The sequence below is a fragment of the Salmo salar genome, chromosome 17, assembly GCF_965601325.2.
Source record: "Salmo salar chromosome 17, fSalSal1, whole genome shotgun sequence".
NCBI lineage: Eukaryota > Metazoa > Chordata > Actinopteri > Salmoniformes > Salmonidae > Salmo > Salmo salar.
Window position 1 is genome coordinate 85,089,119 of NC_138307.1, and position 23,748 is coordinate 85,112,866.

At 45.9% G+C, this 23,748-nt stretch overlaps 1 protein-coding gene across 7 annotated transcripts in view; it reads left to right on the forward strand.

Moving 5' to 3' along the window:
• Positions 1 to 23,748, forward strand: part of LOC123728277 (rho guanine nucleotide exchange factor 39-like) — a 110,203-nt gene that overhangs the window by 14,915 nt on the left and 71,540 nt on the right. For all 7 annotated transcript variants that reach the window (XR_014381247.1, XR_014381251.1, XR_014381249.1 and 4 more), the window contains exons 4-5: positions 2,686 to 2,806; positions 21,019 to 21,137. Coding sequence is in view for 1 of the 7 variants with exons in the window: in XM_082964296.1 (XP_082820422.1) it covers positions 2,686 to 2,806; positions 21,019 to 21,137 (240 nt within the window). In the remaining 6 variants the exon portion in view is untranslated. The remainder of the gene's footprint in view (positions 1 to 2,685; positions 2,807 to 21,018; positions 21,138 to 23,748) is intronic.

A 23,748-nucleotide genomic window follows, 5' to 3' on the forward strand; every position in this document is an offset into this window, starting at 1 on the left:
TCTCTCTCCTGGCTGTGTGTGTGTGTGTCTCTCTCTCCTGGCTGTGTGTGTCTCCTGGCTGTGTGTGTGTGTGTGTGTGTCTTCTGATTACCAACAGGTCTACCTTGGCCCGATGCTTCATTACAATCTATTAAAATCAACTTCAGAGCTCCTTCTTCCAGCGATGTGAGGATGTAATGTCTCTGGGAGCATCATTAGACCAGGGCAGTCAGGCTTTATATGTCTAATTGTGAGCACTCTTTTTATTTATTCATGTTATTTTTCACTGTGGTGATCAGACGGTTCTATGTGGTAATATTTAGTGATGGGGGGGGGGGGGAAGAGATCGACGCTGTTACAGATCACAATATTATTTTGGACGATGTTATAGTGATACTTTGAGTCCAAATATGGATTTGGCATCCTATTGATGGCGCTAGTCGACTACACCCACTATACCCACTATACCTATACCCATTACACCCACTATACCCACTTTACCACCTATACCTATACCCACTATACCACCTATACCTATACCCACTATACCACCTATACCTATACCCACTATACCACCTATACCCACTATACCACCTATACCTATACCCACTATACCTATACCCACTATACCACCTATACCTATACCCACTATACCACCTATACCTATACCCACTATACCTATACCCACTATACCACCTATACCTATACCCACTACACCCACTATACCACCTATACCCACTATACCACCTATACCTATACCCACTATACCTATACCCACTATGCCCACTATACCTATACCCACTATACCCACTACACCCACTATACCAATACCACCTATACCCACTATACCACCTACACCCACTATAACTATACCCACTATACCACCTACACCCACTATACCTATACCCACTACACCCACTATACCTATACCCACTATACCAATACCAACTATACCCACTATACCACCTACACCCACTATACCTATACCCGCTACACCCACTATACCTATACCACTATACCCACTATACCTATACCCACTACACCCACTATACCTATACCCACTATACCTATACCCACTATACCCACTATACCTATAACCACTATACCCACTATACCTATACCCACTATACCCACTATACCTATACCCACTATACCACCTATACCCACGATACCTATACACACTATACCCACTATACCACCTATACCCACTATACCCACGATACCTAATCCCACTATACCTATACCCACTATACCTATACACACTATACCACCTATACCCACTATACCCACTATACCTATACACACCATACCCACTATACCTATACCCACTATACCACCTATACCCACTATACCCACTATACCTATACACACTATACCCACTATACCACCTATACCCACTATACCACCTATACCCACTATACCACCTATACCCACTATGCCCACTATACCCACTACACCCACTATACCTACACCCACTATACCAATACCACCTATACCCACTACACCCACTATACCAATACCACCTATACCCACTATACCACCTACACCCACTATACCTATACCCACTATACCACCTACACCCAATATACCTATACCCACTACACCCACTATACCTATACCCACTATACCAATACCATCTATACCCACTATACCCACTATACCACCTACACCCACTATACCTATACCCGCTACACCCACTATACCACTATACCCACTATACCTATACCCACTATACCTATACCCACTATACCTATACCCACTATACCCACTATACCTATACCCACTATACCTATACCCACTATACCTATACCCACTACACCCACTATACCACTATACCCACTATACCTATACCCACTATACCTATACCCACTATACCTATACCCACTATACCCACTATACCTATACCCACTATACCTATACCCACTATACCTATACCCACTATACCCACTATACCTATACCCACTATACCCACTATACCTATACCCACTATACCTATACCCACTATACCTATACCCACTATACCCACTATACCTATACCCACTATACCCACTATACCTATACACACTATACCTATACACACTATACCTATACACACTATACACACTATACCTATACACACTATACCCACTATACCTATACCCACTATACCCACTATACCACCTATACCCACTATACCCACTATACCTATACCCACTATACCTATACCCACTATGCCACCTATACCCGCTATACCTATACCCACTATACCTATACTTCCTATACCCACTATACCTATACCTCCTATACCCACTATACCTATACCACCTATACCCACTATACCTATACCCACTATACCTATACCTAATCACACTACACATAGAATCCGATTTACACATAGAATCCGATTTACACATAGAATCCGATTTACACATAGAATCGGCACCGCACACAGAATCGGCACCGCACACAGAATCGGCACCGCACACAGAGTCGGATTTACATATAGAATCAGATCTACATATCATATCGGCACCTAAGTATTGTGAGAATATCGTACCGTGATGTTCATTGCAATATTTCTAGGGCAGGGAATTTCCAGGGACGTCACGATACGATATTTAGTTTAATGAGGAATAATGTGGTGTGTTATCTTGACTTGTTATCTTGCATGAGGATGTGTTGTTGATGATCATCATTGTTAATTGTCTCTCTCTCTACTCTGTGCAGGACGTTGTTGGTCCGTCTGGAGAACGGGGACTTTGGACGTGGATTTGATGACTTCTGTCCTCACCTCCACCACTACGTTACCTACATAGACAACATCCAGAACACCAACAAGGTCCTGGCGGTAAGAACACCACTTCTTATTATATCGTTGTGAACAACAACTCTCAGAACCCTGGTAGGTTCTGTGTTCCGGTAAGAACACCACTTCTTATTATATCGTTGTGAACAACAACTCTCAGAACCCTGGTAGGTTCTGTGTTCCGGTAAGAACACCACTTCTTATTATATCGTTGTGAACAACAACTCTCAGAACCCTGGTAGGTTCTGTGTTCCGGTAAGAACACCACTTCTTATTATATCGTTGTGAACAACAACTCTCAGAACCCTGGTAGGTTCTGTGTTCCGGTAAGAACACCACTTCTTATTATATCGTTGTGAACAACAACTCTCAGAACCCTGGTAGGTTCTGTGTTCCGGTAAGAACACCACTTCTTATTATATCGTTGTGAACAACAACTCTCAGAACCCTGGTAGGTTCTGTGTTCCGGTAAGAACACCACTTCTTATTATATCGTTGTGAACAACAACTCAGAACCCTGTTACCCAGACGCCTTCGAATACATGTCTCATCTCTCCTAGTTCATTTATCTAAAATGTAATGTTTATTTGAATAAATTGCTATTTGTGTGTTATAGCTGATCAATTACATGGACTGAGGGTGACCTCCATGTTGTAATCTAACACATGCATATAGTGTCAATATTTTTCATGAATATGTATTCAATATGTATCCTTGGAGATGCCTGGCAAAACAAAAACATTTGTCTGATTTGGGCCTATAGCGTTCAGAGCTGTCATACAGGACTGTATAAGACTATATAGACCAGCCCATACAGGACTGTATAAGACTATATAGACCACCCCATACAGGACTGTATAAGACTATATAGACCAGCCCATACAGGACTGTATAAGACTATATAGACCAGCCCATACAGGACTGTATAAGACTATATAGACCACCCCATACAGGACTGTATAAGACTATATAGACCACCCCATACAGGACTGTATAAGACTATATAGACCACCCCATACAGGACTGGTTAAGACTATATAGACTACCCCATACAGGACTGTATAAGACCATATAGACCACCCCATACAGGACTATATAGACCACCCCATACAGGACTGGTTAAGACTATCTAGACCACCCCATACAGGACTGGTTAAGATCGTATAGACCACCCCATACAGGACTGGTTAAGACTATCTAGACCACCCCATACAGGACTGGTTAAGATCGTATAGACCACCTCATACAGGACTGGTTAAGCCAGTAGTCTAATGACAGCTCCATATAGACCACCCCATACAGGACTGGTTAAGCCAGTAGTCTAATGACAGCTCCATATAGACCACCCTATACAGGACTGGTTAAGCCAGTAGTCTAATGACAGCTCCATATAGACCACCCCATACAGGACTGGTTAAGCCAGTAGTCTAATGACAGCTCCATATAGACCACCCCATACAGGACTGGTTAAACCAGTAGTCTAATGACAGCTCCATATAGACCACCCCATACAGGACTGGTTAAGCCAGTAGTCTGACAGCTCCATATAGACCACCCCATACAGGACTGGTTAAGCCAGTAGTCTAATGACAGCTCCATATAGACCACCCCATACAGGACTGGTTAAGCCAGTAGTCTGACAGCTCCATATAGACCACCCCATACAGGACTGGTTAAGCCAGTAGTCTGACAGCTCCATATAGACCACCCCATACAGGACTGGTTAAGCCAGTAGTCTAATGACAGCTCCATATAGACCACCCCATACAGGACTGGTTAAGCCAGTAGTCTAATGACAGCTCCATATAGACCACCCCATACAGGACTGGTTAAGCCAGTAGTCTAATGACAGCTCCATATAGGACTGGTTAAGCCAGTAGTCTAATGACAGCTCCATATAGACCACCCCATACAGGACTGGTTAAGCCAGTAGTCTAATGACAGCTCCATATAGACCACCTCATACAGGACTGGTTAAACCAGTAGTCTAATGACAGCTCCATATAGACCACCCCATACAGGACTGGTTAAGCCAGTAGTCTAATGACAGCTCCATATAGACCACCCCATACAGGACTGGTTAAGCCAGTAGTCTAATGACAGCTCCATATAGACCACCCCATACAGGACTGGTTAAGCCAGTAGTCTAATGACAGCTCCATATAGACCACCCCATACAGGACTGGTTAAGCCAGTAGTCTAATGACAGCTCCATATAGACCACCCCATACAGGACTGGTTAAACCAGTAGTCTAATGACAGCTCCATATAGACCACCCCATACAGGACTGGTTAAGCCAGTAGTCTAATGACAGCTCCATATAGACCACCCCATACAGGACTGGTTAAGCCAGTAGTCTAATGACAGCTCCATATAGACCACCCCATACAGGACTGGTTAAGCCAGTAGTCTAATGACAGCTCCATATAGACTACCCCATACAGGACTGGTTAAGCCAGTAGTCTGACAGCTCCATATAGACCACCCCATACAGGACTGGTTAAGCCAGTAGTCTAATGACAGCTCCATATAGACCACCCCATACAGGACTGGTTAAGCCAGTAGTCTAATGACAGCTCCATATAGACCACCCCATACAGGACTGGTTAAGCCAGTAGTCTGACAGCTCCATATAGACCACCCCATACAGGACTGGTTAAGCCAGTAGTCTAATGACAGCTCCATATAGACCACCCCATACAGGACTGGTTAAGCCAGTAGTCTGACAGCTCCATATAGACCACCCCATACAGGACTGGTTAAGCCAGTAGTCTAATGACAGCTCCATATAGACCACCCCATACAGGACTGGTTAAGACAGTAGTCTAATGACAGCTCCATATAGACCACCTCATACAGGACTGGTTAAGCCAGTAGTCTGACAGCTCCATATAGACCACCCCATACAGGACTGGTTAAGACAGTAGTCTAATGACAGCTCCATATAGACCACCTCATACAGGACTGGTTAAGCCAGTAGTCTGACAGCTCCATATAGACTACCCCATACAGGACTGGTTAAGCCAGTAGTCTAATGACAGCTCCATATAGACCACCCCATACAGGACTGGTTAAGCCAGTAGTCTGACAGCTCCATATAGACCACCTCATACAGGACTGGTTAAGCCAGTAGTCTAATGACAGCTCCATATAGACCACCCTATACAGGACTGGTTAAGCCAGTAGTCTAATGACAGCTCCATATAGACCACCCCATACAGGACTGGTTAAGCCAGTAGTCTAATGACAGCTGGTTAAGCCAGTAGTCTGACAGCTCCATATAGACCACCTCATACAGGACTGGTTAAGCCAGTAGTCTAATGACAGCTCCATATAGACCACCCTATACAGGACTGGTTAAGCCAGTAGTCTAATGACAGCTCCATATAGACCACCCCATACAGGACTGGTTAAGCCAGTAGTCTAATGACAGCTCCATATAGACTACCCCATACAGGACTGGTTAAGCCAGTAGTCTAATGACAGCTCCATATAGACCATGTTTACCATGTTGAACCATCTGTTCCCAAAATGGCGTCCCCAGGTTGATTGGTGGATGACACCCACTCCTCTCCTCCTCGGCCCAAAGCCCAGCGCTCCTATTAGGAACATGGTTGTTCTTCTACCTCTCATTAAGGCTGTCTAGTGGTACAACCTCCGTCCCTCCGTCTCTGTCTCTCCATCATTAAGGCTGTCTAGTGGTACAACCTCCGTCCCTCTGTCTCTCCATCATTAAGGCTGTCTAGTGGTACAACCTCCGTCCCTCCATCTCTGTCTCTCCATCATTAAGGCTGTCTAGTGGTACAACCTCCGTCCCTCCATCATTAAGGCTGTCTAGTGGTACAACCTCCGTCCCTCTGTCTCTCCATCATTAAGGCTGTCTAGTGGTTCAACCTCCGTCCCTCTGTCTCTCCATCATTAAGGCTGTCTAGTGGTACAACCTCCGTCCCTCTGTCTCTCCATCATTAAGGCTGTCTAGTGGTACAACCTCCGTCCCTCCATCATTAAGGCTGTCTAGTGGTACAACCTCCGTCCCTCTGTCTCTCCATCATTAAGGCTGTCTAGTGGTCCAACCTCCGTCCCTCTGTCTCTCCATCATTAAGGCTGTCTAGTGGTACAACCTCCGTCCCTCCGTCTCTCCATCATTAAGGCTGTCTAGTGGTCCAACCTCCGTCCCTCTGTCTCTGTCTCTCCATCATTAAGGCTGTCTAGTGGTACAACCTCCGTCCCTCTGTCTCTCCATCATTAAGGCTGTCTAGTGGTACAACCTCCGTCCCTCTGTCTCTCCATCATTAAGGCTGTCTAGTGGTACAACCTCCGTCCCTCTGTCTCTCCATCATTAAGGCTGTCTAGTGGTCCAACCTCCGTCCCTCCGTCTCTGTCTCTCCATCATTAAGGCTGTCTAGTGGTTCAACCTCCGTCCCTCCATCATTAAGGCTGTCTAGTGGTCCAACCTCCGTCCCTCTGTCTCTGTCTCTCCATCATTAAGGCTGTCTAGTGGTACAACCTCCGTCCCTCTGTCCCTCCATCATTAAGGCTGTCTAGTGGTCCAACCTCCGTCCCTCTGTCTCTCCATCATTAAGGCTGTCTAGTGGTCCAACCTCCGTCCCTCCATCATTAAGGCTGTCTAGTGGTACAACCTCCGTCCCTCCATCATTAAGGCTGTCTAGTGGTTCAACCTCCGTCCCTCTGTCTCTCCATCATTAAGTCTGTCTAGTGGTTCAACCTCCGTCCCTCTGTCTCTCCATCATTAAGGCTGTCTAGTGGTTCAACCTCCGTCCCTCTGTCTCTCCATCATTAAGGCTGTCTAGTGGTACAACCTCCGTCCCTCTGTCTCTCCATCATTAAGGCTGTCTAGTGGTACAACCTCCGTCCCTCCATCATTAAGGCTGTCTAGTGGTTCAACCTCCGTCCCTCTGTCTCTCCATCATTAAGGCTGTCTAGTGGTACAACCTCCGTCCCTCCATCATTAAGGCTGTCTAGTGGTACAACCTCCGTCCCTCCATCATTAAGGCTGTCTAGTGGTACAACCTCCGTCCCTCCATCATTAAGGCTGTCTAGTGGTTCAACCTCCGTCCCTCTGTCTCTCCATCATTAAGGCTGTCTAGTGGTACAACCTCCGTCCCTCTGTCTCTCCATCATTAAGGCTGTCTAGTGGTACAACCTCCGTCCCTCTGTCTCTCCATCATTAAGGCTGTCTAGTGGTACAACCTCCGTCCCTCTGTCTCTCCATCATTAAGGCTGTCTAGTGGTACAACCTCCGTCCCTCTGTCTCTCCATCATTAAGGCTGTCTAGTGGTACAACCTCCGTCCCTCCGTCTCTCCATCATTAAGGCTGTCTAGTGGTTCAACCTCCGTCGCTCTGTCTCTCCATCATTAAGGCTGTCTAGTGGTACAACCTCCGTCCCTCCGTCCCTCCATCATTAAGGCTGTCTAGTGGTTCAACCTCCGTCGCTCTGTCTCTCCATCATTAAGGCTGTCTAGTGGTTCAACCTCCGTCGCTCTGTCTCTCCATCATTAAGTCTGTCTAGTGGTACAACCTCCGTCCCTCCGTCCCTCCATCATTAAGGCTGTCTAGTGGTACAACCTCCGTCCCTCCGTCTCTCCATCATTAAGGCTGTCTAGTGGTCCAACCTCCGTCGCTCTGTCTCTCCACCATTAAGGCTGTCTTAAGTGTTACAGCATCCCTCCATCATTTGGCACTAAAAAGGTGCGATGGGGATAGTATCTGTGCTAATTATCCCTGTAGCTCATAAAGCACCTGTACCTGTATCAGCAGCATGGATAAAGTACCTCACTGAGGTCTGATAATATGGAGGAAATGAAATGATCTGGCATTATGCCTGATAGATTACACACTACCACTGGAAACACCTTGCTTCACTGTCTACTGACATGCCTCAATGTTATGTCTGATTTAATGATGTTGTTCTGTAGGTCTGAGGACAGAAACACGTCTGGTTAATGACGTCGGTCTGAGGACAGAAACACGTCTGGTTAATGACGTCGGGTCTGAGGACAGAAACACGTCTGGTTAATGACGTCGGTCTGAGGACGGAAACACGTCTGGTTAATGACGTCGGGTCTGAGGACGGAAACACGTCTGGTTAATGACGTCGGTCTGAGGACGGAAACACGTCTGGTTAATGACGTCGGTCTGAGGACGGAAACACGTCTGGTTAATGACGTCGGTCTGAGGACGGAAACACGTCTGGTTAATGACGTCGGTCTGAGGACGGAAACACGTCTGGTTAATGACGTCGGGTCTGAGGACGGAAACACGTCTGGTTAATGACGTCGGGTCTGAGGACGGAAACACGTCTGGTTAATGACGTCGGGTCTGAGGACGGAAACACGTCTGGTTAATGACGTCGGGTCTGAGGACAGAAACACGTCTGGTTAATGACGTCGGGTCTGAGGACGGAAACACGTCTGGTTAATGACGTCGGGTCTGAGGACGGAAACACGTCTGGTTAATGACGTCGGTCTGAGGACGGAAACACGTCTGGTTAATGACGTCGGGTCTGAGGACGGAAACACGTCGGGTTAATGACGTCGGTCTGAGGACAGAAACACGTCTGGTTAATGACGTCGGTCTGAGGACGGAAACACGTCTGGTTAATGACGTCGGTCTGAGGACGGAAACACGTCTGGTTAATGACGTCGGTCTGAGGACGGAAACACGTCTGGTTAATGACGTCGGGTCTGAGGACGGAAACACGTCTGGTTAATGACGTCGGGTCTGAGGACGGAAACACGTCTGGTTAATGACGTCGGGTCTGAGGACGGAAACACGTCTGGTTAATGACGTCGGGTCTGAGGACGGAAACACGTCTGGTTAATGACGTCGGGTCTGAGGACAGAAACACGTCTGGTTAATGACGTCGGGTCTGAGGACAGAAACACGTCTGGTTAATGACGTCGGGTCTGAGGACAGAAACACGTCTGGTTAATGACGTCGGGTCTGAGGACAGAAACACGTCTGGTTAATGACGTCGGGTCTGAGGACAGAAACACGTCTGGTTAATGACGTCGGGTCTGAGGACAGAAACACGTCTGGTTAATGACGTCGGTCTGAGGACAGAAACACGTCTGGTTAATGACGTCGGTCTGAGGACGGAAACACGTCTGGTTAATGACGTCGGTCTGAGGACAGAAACACGTCTGGTTAATGACGTCGGTCTGAGGACAGAAACACGTCGGGTTAATGATGTCGGGTCTGAGGACAGAAACACGTCTGGTTAATGACGTCGGGTCTGAGGACAGAAACACGTCTGGTTAATGACGTCGGGTCTGAGGACAGAAACACGTCTGGTTAATGACGTCGGGTCTGAGGACAGAAACACACGTCTGGTTAATGACGTCGGGTCTGAGGACGGAAACACGTTTGTTGTGCCTTTTTATTTAGCCTTGTTCGTTTGGCCAGACCAAAAGTAGTGCACTGAATAGGGTGCAGCCAGATTTGCTTCACTTAAAGAAGTGTAGATCCGTGGAAAAATCTGTCCTTGAGCAAGGCACTGAACCCTAATTTGCTCTAGGGGTGCTGTACTACTGTGACTGACCCTGTAAAACAACACATTACACTGCACCTATCATACCACTATGACTGACCCTGTACAAGAACACCTATCATACCACTATGGCTGACCCTGTAAAACAACACCTATCATACCACTATGACTGACCCTGTAAAACAACACCTATCATACTACTATGACTGACCCTGTAAAACAACACCTATCATACTACTATGACTGACCCTGTAAAACAACACCTATCATACCACTATGACTGACCCTGTAAAACAACACCTATCATACTACAATGGTTGACCCTGTACAACAACACCTATCATACTACAATGGCTGACCCTGTAAAACAACACCTATCATATTACAATGGCTGACCCTGTAAAACAACACCTATCATATTACAATGGCTGACCCTGTAAAACAACACCTATCATACTACAATGGCTGACCCTGTAAAACAACACCTATCATACTACTGTGTCTGACCCTGTAAAACAACACCTATCATACTACTATGACTGACCCTGTAAAACAACACCTATCATACTACTATGACTGACCCTGTAAAACAACACCTATCATACTACTATGGCTGACCCTGTAAAACAACACCTATCATACTACAATGGCTGACCCTGTAAAACAACACCTATCATACTACTATGGCTGACCCTGTAAAACAACACCTATCATACTACTATGGCTGACCCTGTACAAGAACACCTATCATACTACTATGGCTGACCCTGTAAAACAACACATTTCATTGCACCCATCTGGTGTCAGGTTAGGCAACTACACATCTGCCACGCTGATCCTCAACACAGGGGCTCCTCAGGGATGCATGCTTAGTCCCCTCCTGTACTGCCTGTTCACCTACGACTGCGTGGCCAAGCACGACTCCAACACCATCGTTAAGTTTGCTGACGTCACAACAGTGGTAGGCCTGATCAACGGCAATAATGAGCCAGCCTATAGGGAGGAGGTCAGAGACCTGACCGTGTGGTGAAAGGACAACAACATCTCCCTCAACCTGATTAACACTGAGGAGATGATTGTGGACTACAGGAAAAGGAGGACTGAGCACGCCCCCATTCTCATCGACGGGGCTGTAGTGGAGCAGGTTGAGAATATCAAGTTCCTTGGTGTCCACATCACCAACAAACTATTATGGTCCAAACACCAAGACAGTCGTGAAGAGGGCACAACAGAACCTATTCCCCCTGAGGAGACTGAAAAGATTTGGCATGGGTCCTTAGATCCTCAAAAGGTTCTACAGCTGCACCATCGAGAGCATCCTGACCGATTGCATCACCGCCTGGTATGGCAACTGCTCAGCCTCAGACCGTAAGGCACTACAGAGGGTAGTGCGTATGGCTGAGTACATCACTGGGGCCAAACTTCCTGCCATCCAGGACCTGTATACTAGGCAATGTCAGAAAAAGGCACAAAAAATTGTCAGTCTCCAGTCACCCAAGTTATAGACTGTTCTCTCTGCTACCGCACGGCAAGCGGTACCGGAGCACCAAGTCTAGGACCAAAAGGCTCCTTAACAGCTTCTACCCCCCAAGCCATAAGACTGCTGAACAATTAATCAAATGGCCACCGGACTATTTACATTGACCCCCCCCCCCTTTGTTTTTACACTGTTGCTACTCACTGTTTATTATCTATGCATAGTCACGTCACCCCCACCTACATGTACAAATTACCTCAACTAACCTCTACCCCCTGTATATAGCCTCATTATTGTTATTTTATTGTTACTTTTTTAAATTTATTTTTTTAACTTTTGTTTATTTGATAACTATTTTCTTGACCTGTTGGTTAAGGGCTTGTAAGCAAGCATTTCACGTTGTTAGGTCAAGCCTAAATATGTTCAGGATTAAAAATGTGCTTAACATATCGCAAAGTTAGTTGCATGGACTCATTCCTTGTTCAATAATAGAGGTTAACATGGTTGCTGAATGACTATCCCATCTCTGTACCCCACACATTATCTGTAAAGTCCCTCAATTCAGGAGTGAATTTTAAGCCCAGATTCAACCACAAATACCAAGGTTAATGCCTCGCAAGGAAGGGCACTGATTGGTAGATCAACAAAAAAATATATATATATATTTTTTTAAATCAGATGCTGAATAATCCTTTGAGCATGGGGAAGTTGTTAATTAGGCTTCTGGATGGAAACCGCTCATCGATATGGCCTTGTGCCTGATGGTTATTATAAAACAGTAGTTTTACACAGTATAATGGTTATTATAACAGTTTACACAGTATAATGGTTATTATAAAACAGCAAGAAGAGGCCGAGAGGCAGCGGCCAAAAAATTTTTTGGGGGGGGCACATGGGTAGATTGGCGAAGGCGAGGTTAAGACCTGAGCCAACTCCCCGTGCTTACCGTGGGGAGCGAGTGACGGTAGAAGCACCGTGTTATGCGGTGGTGCGCACGGTGTCGCCCATGCGCACTCACAGCTCGGTGCAAGCTCCTCACCGTTGCCGTGCTAGAGTTGGCCGGCAGCCAGGGAGAAGTGCACCGGTTCAACGTATATCTGGTCTCCGGTGCGTCTCCTCGGCCTAGCTTATCCTGCGCCTGCTCTACGCACGGTAACCCCAGTTCACCAGCTCTACGCACGGTAACCCCAGTTCACCAGCTCTACGCACGGTAACCCCAGTTCGCCAGCTCTACGCACGGTAACCCCAGTTCGCCAGCTCTACGCACGGTAACCCCAGTTCGCCAGCTCAACCCAGTGTGGCCTATTCCAGCTCCCCGCCCTTGCTGGGCTATGGTTAAGATCGAGCCAGGACGGGTTGTGCCAGCCCTAAGCGCCAGACCTCCAGTGCGCCTCCAAGGCCCAGTGTACCCTGTGCCTGCTCCGCGCACTCTCCCTCCAGTGCGCCACCATAGCCCAGTACGTCCTGTGCCTGCTCCTCGCACTCTTCATCCAGTACGCCTCCATAGCCCAGTACGGCCTGTGTCTGCTTTGAGCACGCGGCCCTCAGTGCGTCTCCCCAGTCTGGTGAGACCGGTTCCAGCTCCCCGTAGGAAGCCTCCAGTGATGATCAATGGTCCGAAGCCTCCAGTGATAAACCATGGCACGAAGCCTCCAGTGACGATCCATGGCACGAAGCCTCCAGTGATGATCCATGGCACGAAGCCTCCAGTGATGATCCATGGCACGAAGCCTCCAGTGATGATCCATGGCACGGAGCCTGTAGTGATGATCCATGGCACGGAGCCTGTAGGGATGATCCATGGCCCGGAGCCTGTAGGGATGATCCATGGCCCGGAGCCTCCAGGGATGATCCATGGCCCGGAGCCTCCAGGGATGATCCATGGCCCGGAGCCTCCAGGGATGATCCATGGCCCGGAGCCTCCAGGGATGATCCATGGCCCGGAGCCTCCAGGGATGATCCATGGCCCGGAGCCTCCAGGGATGATCCATGGCCCGGAGCCTCCAGGGATGATCCATGGCCCGGAGCCTCCAGGGATGATCCATGGCCCGGGGCCTCCAGGGATGATCCATGGCCCGGGGCCTCCAGGGATGATCCATGGCCCGGGGCCTCCAGGGATGATCCATGGCACGGGGCCTCCAGGGATGATCCATGGCACGGGGCCTCCAGGGATGATCCATGGCCCGGGGCCTCCAGGGATGATCCATGGCCCGGGGCCTCCAGGGATGATCCATGGCCCGGGGCCTCCAGGGATGATCCATGGCCCGGGGCCTCCAGGGATGATCCATGGCACGGGGCCTCCAGGGATGATCCATGGCACGGGGCCTCCAGGGATGATCCATGGCACGGGGCCTCCAGGGATGATCCATGGCACGGAGCCTGCAGCGACGGTCGGCAGCGCATAACCTCTGGTAATGATCCACAGGTCAGGGTTCCAGAAGCAGAGGGATCTGTGGGCAAAACGGGGGCTACGCCCGGAGCCGGAGCCACCTCTGTAGCTGGAGGATTGGCGGAGGGTCTGGGTGTAGCACAGGAGCCAGTCGGGGTCTGCACCTTTGGGGGGGGGGGGGGGGGGTACTGTCACGTCCTGACCAGTGAAAGAGGTAATTTGCCATAGAGTGGTCAGGGCTTGTTTTGTAGGTATTTTGAGTTTTCTGTTTCTATGTGGGATTGTTCTAGTTATCATTTTCTATGTGTTGGTTTTCATGTTCGGCCGGGTATGGTTTCCAATCAGAGGCAGGTGTCTTTCGTTGTCTCTGATTGGAAGCCATACTTAGGCAGCCTGTTTTTCCTTTGGCGTTGTGGGTAGTTGTTTTCCATTTTGTCTGAGTACCTTATGGAACTGCTGGCTGTCGTTTTGTTATTTTGTTTAAGTGTTCTCATCAAATAAAGTAAGAATGAGCACTCTACACGCTGCGCCTTGGTCCCCTTTCATCGACCGCTGTGACAGTTGTACAAACTCCACAATACTCACCTAAATGACAGAGGGGAGAGAAGGATGCCTGTACAGAATAAACATATTCCAAAACATGCATTCTATTTGCAATAAGGCACTTAAAGTACCAGTCAAACGTTTGGACACCTACTCATTCAAGGGTTTTTCTTTTATGTTTTACTATTGTCTACATTGTAGATTAATAGTGAAGACATCAAAATGATGAACTAACACATATGGAATCATGTAGTAACCAAAACAGTGTTAAAGTATTCAAAATATATTTGAGATTCTTCAAAGTAGCCACCCTTTGTCTTGATGACAGCTTTGCACACACTTGGCATTCTGTCAACCAGCTTCATGAGGAATTGAGTTCCCACATATGCTGAGCACTTGTTGGCTGCGTTTCCTTCACTCTGCGGTCCAACTCATCCCAAACCATCTCAATTGGGTTGAGGTTGGGTGATTTTGGAGGCCAGGTTAAATAGCCCTTACACAGCCAGGAGATGTGTTGGGCATTGTCCTGTTGAAAAATAAATGATAGTCCCACTAAGCGCAAACCAGATGGGATGGTGTATCACTGCAGAACGCTGTGTTAACCATGCTGGTTAAGTGTGCCTTGAATTCTAAATACATCAGACAGTATCACCAGCAAAGCACCATTACACTTCCTCCTCCATGCTTCACGGTGGGAACCACAAATGCATAGATCATCTGTTCACCTTCTCTGCATCCCACAAAGACACGGCGGTTGGAACCAAAAATCTCAAATTTTGACTCATCAGACCAAAGGACAAATTTCATCCGGTCTAATGTCCATTGCTCGTGTTTCTTGGCTCAAGCAAGTATCTTCTTCTTATTGGTGTCCTTTAGTAGTGGTTTCTTTGCAGCAATTCAACCATGAAGTCCTGATTCAGCAGCATACCACCCTGCATCCCACTGCTGGGAAACCAGATGCTGCTGGATGTGGTGTTGGAGAGCCAGTAGGATGCACTCTTTCCTCTGGTCTAAAAAATATCCCAATGCCCCAGGGCAGTGATTGGGGACACTGCCCTGTGTAGGGTGCCGTCTTTCGGATGGGACGTTAAACGGGTGTCCTGACTCTCTGAGGTCATTAAAGATCCCATTGCACTTATCGTAAGAGTAGGGGTGTTAACCCCGGTGTCCTGGCTAAATTCCCAATCTGGCCCTGATACCATCACGGCCACCTAATCATCCCCAGTTTACAATTGGCTCATTCATCCACCACCTCTCCCCTGAAACTATTCCCCAGGTCGTTGCTGTAAATGAGAATGTGTTCTCAGTCAACTTACCTGGTAAAATAAAGGTAAAAAAATTAAAATTCACGCAGTGTCCTCTGAACAGTTGATGTTGAGATGTGTCTGTTACTTGAACTCTGTGAAGCATTTATTTGGGCTGCAATTTGAGGTGCAGCAGAGGTAACTCTGGGTCTTCCTTTCCTGTGGCGGTCCTCATGAGAGCCAGTTTCATCACAGAGCTTGATGGTTTTTGCGACTGCACCTGAAGAAACTTTCAAAGTTCTTGAAATGTTGACTGACCTTCATGTCTTAAAGTAATGATGGACTGTCGTTTCTCTTTGCTTATTTGAGCTGTTGTTGCCATAATATGGACTTGGTCTTTTACCAAATAGGGCTATCTTCTGTATACTACCCCTACCTTGTCACAACACAACTGATTGGCTCAGACGCATTAAGAAGGAAAGCTATTCCACAAATGAGCTTTTAAGAAGACACCTGTTAATTGAAAGGCATTCCTGGTGACTACCTCATGAAGCTGGTTGAGAGAATGCCAAGCGAGTGCAAAGCTGTCAAGGCAAAGGGTGACTACTTTGAAGAATCTCAAATATAAAATATATTTCGATATTTATTTTTTTAAATGCTTTGGTTACTATATGATTCCATATGTGTTCATTGTTTTTATGTCTTCCCTATTATTCTACAATGTAGAAAATAGAATCAATTAAGAAAAATCCTTGAGTGAGGTGTGTCCAAACTTTTGACTGGTACTGTAAGTAATACTGGGAAGAAAAAAAAACTGCATCATGTTATGGGTATGCTTATCATCTGAAGGGTGTTTCTTAGGATAAAAAGAAATGGAATACAGCTATAAGCACAGGAAATATCCTAGAGGAAAACCTGGTTCAGTCTGCTTTCCAACAGACACTGGGAGACATTCATCTTTCATCAGGACAATAACCATAAAACATGAGGCCAAATCTACACTGGAGTTGTTTACCAAGACGTCATTGAATGTTCCTGAGTGGCCTAGTTACAGTTTGAATTGAAATCGGCTTGAAAATCTATTGCAAGACTTGAAAATGGCTGTCTAGCAATGATCAACAACCAACTTGACAGAGCTTGAATCATTTTTTTTTTTAAAGAATAATGGACAAATATTGTACAATCCATGTGTACAAAGCTCTTAGAGATTTGCCCAAAAAGACTCACAGCTGTAATCGCTGCCTAATGTGTTTATACAAAGTGTTGACTCGGGTGTGAATACTTATGTAAATTATATTTCTGTATTTCATTTTCAATACATTTGCAACAATTTCTAAAAACATGTTTTTCATTTTTGTCATTATCTGGTATTGTGTGTAAGTGGGTGTGTGAATCTGTTTTCAATTCAGACTATAACACAACACAATGTGGAATAAGTCAAGGGGTATGAATACTTTCAGAAGGCACTGTTTTTATCACCTCAGCCTAAGTGATGCACCGCCGTTAACACGCTAACGAGTCTCTAACACGCTAATAACACACAGCCCCATGTTTCAGCAATTACAGGCGTGTTAGCTATGTAGACCCGGTGGAGGAATCAATTCCAACTCCCCTGCTCTGTTCCTAATCAATGAGATCAGTCAATGGTCTATCTGCAGACAGACTCATCCTTCCTCTTAACCAAAGACATTCATATCACTGCAGCTGTCGGCTCCGTGCAGGGTTAACCACAGGTAACCAACCACAGGTAACCGACCACAGGTGACCGACCACAGGTGACCGACCACAGGTGACCGACCACAGGTGACCAACCACAGGTAACTAGGAGAGGATGCTAGGTAGGTAGAGATGCCGTGGCTCTGCAGTAAGCAGTATTTTAGTTGTGAGGTCTTCCCTCACAGAGATGTTCGCTCCATAGTGTTGAAATGTTCGTTTCTGATTTCACCCTCTTGTTCATCAGTGATTCCTCTCACGGTGAGCTCATCATCGCAGTGTAAACACACACCCCTTTTACCCGGTACAACTCAGTGTAAACACACCAAATTCCCTTTTCTCCGCTTGGTTTTTCCAGGTTTTTGGCTCTCAGAATCATTAAAACATTTTTTTTATAGAAAAACACAAATGGATATTTTTAAGTCCACAACAATGTTTAAACCACATCAGGAGACCGTTTTTTAGGTCTTGGAAATATTGAAGAAATTTCCATTTTTGGGGGGGGGATGTAGTTACCCTTTAATTCTAGTGTGCACCGGGAAGAGGCTGTTGATTGGTTAAGAGGTGTTGTTGTGGTCAGTGTGCACCAGGAAGAGGCTGTTGATTGGTTAAGAGGTGTTGTTGTGGTCAGTGTGCACCAGGAAGAGGCTGTTGATTGGTTAAGAGGTGTTGTTGTGGTCAGTGTGCACCAGGAAGAGACTGTTGATTGGTTAAGAGGTGTTGTTGTGGTCAGTGTGCACCAGGAAGAGACTGTTGATTGGTTAAGAGGTGTTGTTGTGGTCAATGTGCACCAGGAAGAGACTGTTGATTGGTTAAGAGGTGTTGTTGTGGTCAGTGTGCACCAGGAAGAGACTGTTGATTGATTGAGGTGTTGCTGTGGTCAGTGCTATCTGGGATCCTTGGGATGTCCCTACCCTAAACCGTAGCCTTAACCCTTTATTTTATTGAACCTTTATTTAACTATGCAAGTCAGTTAAGAACAAACCCGGACGACGCTGGGTCAATTTTGCTCCCCACTATGGTACTCCCAATAACGGCCGGTTGTGATACAGCCCGGAATCGAACCAGGGTCTATAGTGAAGCCTCTAGCACTGAGATGCAGTGCCTTAGAGCGCAGCGCCACTTGGGAACCCTTTCCCTAACCATAACCCTTACCTTAACGCTTACCGTAACCGTTTTTAAATTTCAACGCGGTAAGGAGGTCCCAAGGATCCCAGATAGCACGGACTGTGTTGCTGTTGTGCTCCTGTGATTGCAGAGTTTGCGGAAAAAAATGGCCACTGGATGAATGCAAATAATCATGATCCCATTCTGCCAGCTAGGCTACTTTTGTAGTTAACATTTTAATTGAGCCTTTCCTGCTCTACCAGAATACTGGTGTCATTAACATTATCGCTAACGGCTGTTACACACACACATGCAGGGGAATTCCTGTGGCGTTTCAGAAAGCTGCATGAAAACAACAATCCCTGATGCATTATGGTCATGTCTTATGGTTCACCGGGAAGAAAGTTCAATAGATTTTTTTTAAATATTATTGAGTTGCGTTTTAATGTCTGGATTCTGTCCGCGTTTTCCGCAAACGCAGATTTTCTTGGGCTCTACAAGCAGCCATGCTAGTTTTGATGGCTGACAAGATTAGTCTCTCTTTCTGCTGTCATATTGTTGACACTCATGTTGACATGATTTACCCGTGCATATTTAATGAGAGCGTGCTCAAACACACACACACACACACACACACACACACGCTCACAAACACACACACATTGTCACTCTCAGACACAGACTTCCCCCTCCACCCTGACTTCCTACCCAGAGAGGTAATGACTGACATAAAGGTGATTGGTGTTGGGGGGAGTACACAGACAGACATCGACAGACGCTACACAGACAGACAGCGATTGGGGCCAGACAGCGACAGGGGCCACACGGCCAGACAGCGACAGGGGCCAGACGGGCCACACGGCCAGACAGCGACAGGGGCCACACGGCCAGGCAGCGACAGGGGCCACAAAGAGAGATGGCGATATGTGTGATGAGACAGGCTGCTGTTAAAACAGTCTCAGGACAGGATTCTATCGATTGTGGACAGTTGTTCTGGTTGCTGCTTTCACAAGTGTTTTTGATGTTCACAGCAGCTCACCCTCGTTGGAGGGAGTTGACATGCCCTTGATTTAGAAACTGACTGTCCTGTGGCATGTTCTGTTCTGAGAGGTCACCTCTGTCAAACTCTTCGCTCTCCTCTGTTAGTGGTGTCTGTTCTCTGTCCTCAGCTCCAGGTAAAGATCTGTTAGTGGAGGACTCAGGGTGATTATTAATGATGTCTGTTCTCTGTCCTCAGCTCCAGGTAAAGATCTGTTAGTGGAGGACTCAGGGTGATTATTAAAGATGTCTGTTCTCGGTCCTCAGCTCCAGGTAAAGATCTGTTAGTGGAGGACTCAGGGTGATTATTAATGATGTCTGTTCTCTGTCCTCAGCTCCAGGTAAAGATCTGTTAGTGGAGGACTCAGGGTGATTATTAATGATGTCTGTTCTCTGTCCTCAGCTCCAGGTAAAGATCTGTTAGTGGAGGACTCAGGGTGATTATTAAATGATGTCTGTTCTCGGTCCTCAGCTCCAGGTAAAGATCTGTTAGTGGAGGACTCAGGGTGATTATTAAATGATGTCTGTTCTCTGTCCTCAGCTCCAGGTAAAGATCTGTTAGTGGAGGACTCAGGGTGATTATTAAATGATGTCTGTTCTCTGTCCTCAGCTCCAGGTAAAGATCTGTTAGTGGAGGACTCAGGGTGATTATTAAATGATGTCTGTTCTCTGTCCTCAGCTCCAGGTAAAGATCTGTTAGTGGAGGACTCAGGGTGATTATTAAATGATGTCTGTTCTCTGTCCTCAGCTCCAGGTAAAGATCTGTTAGTGGAGGACTCAGGGTGATTATTAAATGATGTCTGTTCTCGGTCCTCAGCTCCAGGTAAAGATCTGTTAGTGGAGGACTCAGGGTGATTATTAAATGATGTCTGTTCTCTGTCCTCAGCTCCAGGTAAAGATCTGTTAGTGGAGGACTCAGGGTGATTATTAAATGATGTCTGTTCTCTGTCCTCAGCTCCAGGTAAAGATCTGTTAGTGGAGGACTCAGGGTGATTATTAAATGATGTCTGTTCTCTGTCCTCAGCTCCAGGTAAAGATCTGTTAGTGGAGGACTCAGGGTGATTATTAAATGATGTCTGTTCTCGGTCCTCAGCTCCAGGTAAAGATCTGTTAGTGGAGGACTCAGGGTGATTATTAAATGATGTCTGTTCTCTGTCCTCAGCTCCAGGTAAAGATCTGTTAGTGGAGGACTCAGGGTGATTATTAAATGATGTCTGTTCTCTGTCCTCAGCTCCAGGTAAAGAAGAACAAGGCCTTTAGAAGGTTTAAGAAGCTCCAGGAGTCCAGACCAGAGTTCCACAACTGTAAACTAGAGGACCTGCTCCCACTGCCCATCCAGCGCATCCAGCAGTATGTTACTGTTTCACTACACCTTATACACCCCATCTAACAGTATGTTACCCTGTTTCACTACACCTTATACACCCCATCTAACAGTATGTTACCCTGTTTCACTACACCTTATACACCCCATCTAACAGTATGTTACTGTTTCCATACACCTTATACACCCCATCTAACAGTATGTTACTGTTTCACTACACCTTATACACCCCATCTAACAGTATGTTACCCTGTTTCACTACACCTTATACACCCCATCTAACAGTATGTTACCCTGTTTCACTACACCTTATACACCCCATCTAACAGTATGTTACCCTGTTTCACTACACCTTATACACCCCATCTAACAGTATGTTACCCTGTTTCACTACACCTTATACACCCCATCTAACAGTATGTTACCCTGTTTCAATACACACACCTTATACACCCCATCTAACAGTATGTTACTCCATTTCACTACACCTTATACACCCCATCTAACAGTATGTTCATCTGTTTCCATACACCTTATACACCCCATCTAACAGTATGTTACTCTGTTTCCATACACCTTATACACCCCATCTAACAGTATGTTACCCTGTTTCACTACACCTTATACACCCCATCTAACAGTATGTTACCCTGTTTCCATACACCTTATACACCCCATCTAACAGTATGTTACTGTTTCCATACACCTTATACACCCCATCTAACAGTATGTTACTCTGTTTCACTACACCTTATACACCCCATCTAACAGTATGTTACCCTGTTTCACTACACCCCATCCAGCAGTATGTTACTGTTTCACTACACCTTATACACCCCATCTAACAGTATGTTACCCTGTTTCACTACACCTTATACACCCCATCTAACAGTATGTTACCCTGTTTCACTACACCTTATACACCCCATCTAACAGTATGTTACTGTTTCCATACACCTTATACACCCCATCTAACAGTATGTTACTGTTTCACTACACCTTATACACCCCATCTAACAGTATGTTACCCTGTTTCACTACACCTTATACACCCCATCTAACAGTATGTTACCCTGTTTCACTACACCTTATACACCCCATCTAACAGTATGTTACCCTGTTTCACTACACCTTATACACCCCATCTAACAGTATGTTACCCTGTTTCACTACACCTTATACACCCCATCTAACAGTATGTTACCCTGTTTCAATACACACACCTTATACACCCCATCTAACAGTATGTTACTCCATTTCACTACACCTTATACACCCCATCTAACAGTATGTTCATCTGTTTCCATACACCTTATACACCCCATCTAACAGTATGTTACTCTGTTTCCATACACCTTATACACCCCATCTAACAGTATGTTACTCTGTTTCACTACACCTTATACACCCCATCTAACAGTATGTTACTCTGTTTCCATACACCTTATACACCCCATCTAACAGTATGTTACTCTGTTTCAATACACCCCATCTAACAGTATGTTACTCTGTTTCCATACACACACCTTATACACCCCATCTAACAGTATGTTACTCTGTTTCCATACACACACCTTATACACCCCATCTAACAGTATGTTACTGTTTCCATACACACACCTTATACACCCCATCTAACAGTATGTTACTCTGTTTCACTACACCTCATACACCCCATCTAACAGTATGTTACTCTGTTTCAATACACCTCATACACCCCATCTAACAGTATGTTACTCTGTTTCAATACACCTCATACACCCCATCTAACAGTATGTTACTCTGTTTCAATACACCCCGTCTAACAGTATGTTACTCTGTTTCAATACACCTCATACACCCCATCTAACAGTATGTTACTCTGTTTCAATACACCCCATCTAACAGTATGTTACTCTGTTTCAATACACCTCATACACCCCATCTAACAGTATGTTACTCTGTTTCAATACACCCCATCTAACAGTATGTTACTCTGTTTCACTACCCCTTATACACCCCATCTAACAGTACATTGTTCTTTTTTTAAATGTATATTTCACCTTTATTTAACCAGGTAGGCCACTTGAGAACAAGTTCTCATTTACAACACAGAGTTACACATGGGATAAACAAACATACTGTCAATAACACAATAGAAAAATATATATACAGTGAGTGCAAATGGAGTAAGGAGGTAAGGCAATAAATAGGCCATAGCAGGGAAGTAATTACAATTTAGCAAATTAACACTGGAGTGATAGATGTGCAGATGCTGATGTGCAAGTAGAAATACTGGTGTGCAAAAGAGCATAAAAAGTTAATAAAAACAATATGGGGATGATGGTAGTTGGATGAGCTATTTACAAATGGGCTATGTACAGCTGCAGTGGTCGGTAAGCTGCTCAGATAGCTGGTGCTTAAAGTTATTGAGGGAAATATAAGTCTCCAGCTTCAGCGATTTTTGCAATTCGTTCCAGTTATTGGCAGCAGAGAACTGGAAGGAAAGGCGGCCAAAGGGGTGTTGGCTTTGGGGATGACCAGTGAGAGATACCTGCTTGAGCACGTGCTACTGTTTGGTGTTGTTATGCTGACCAATGAGCTGAGATAATGCGGAGCTTTACCTAGCAAAGACTTATAGATGACCTGGAGCCAGTG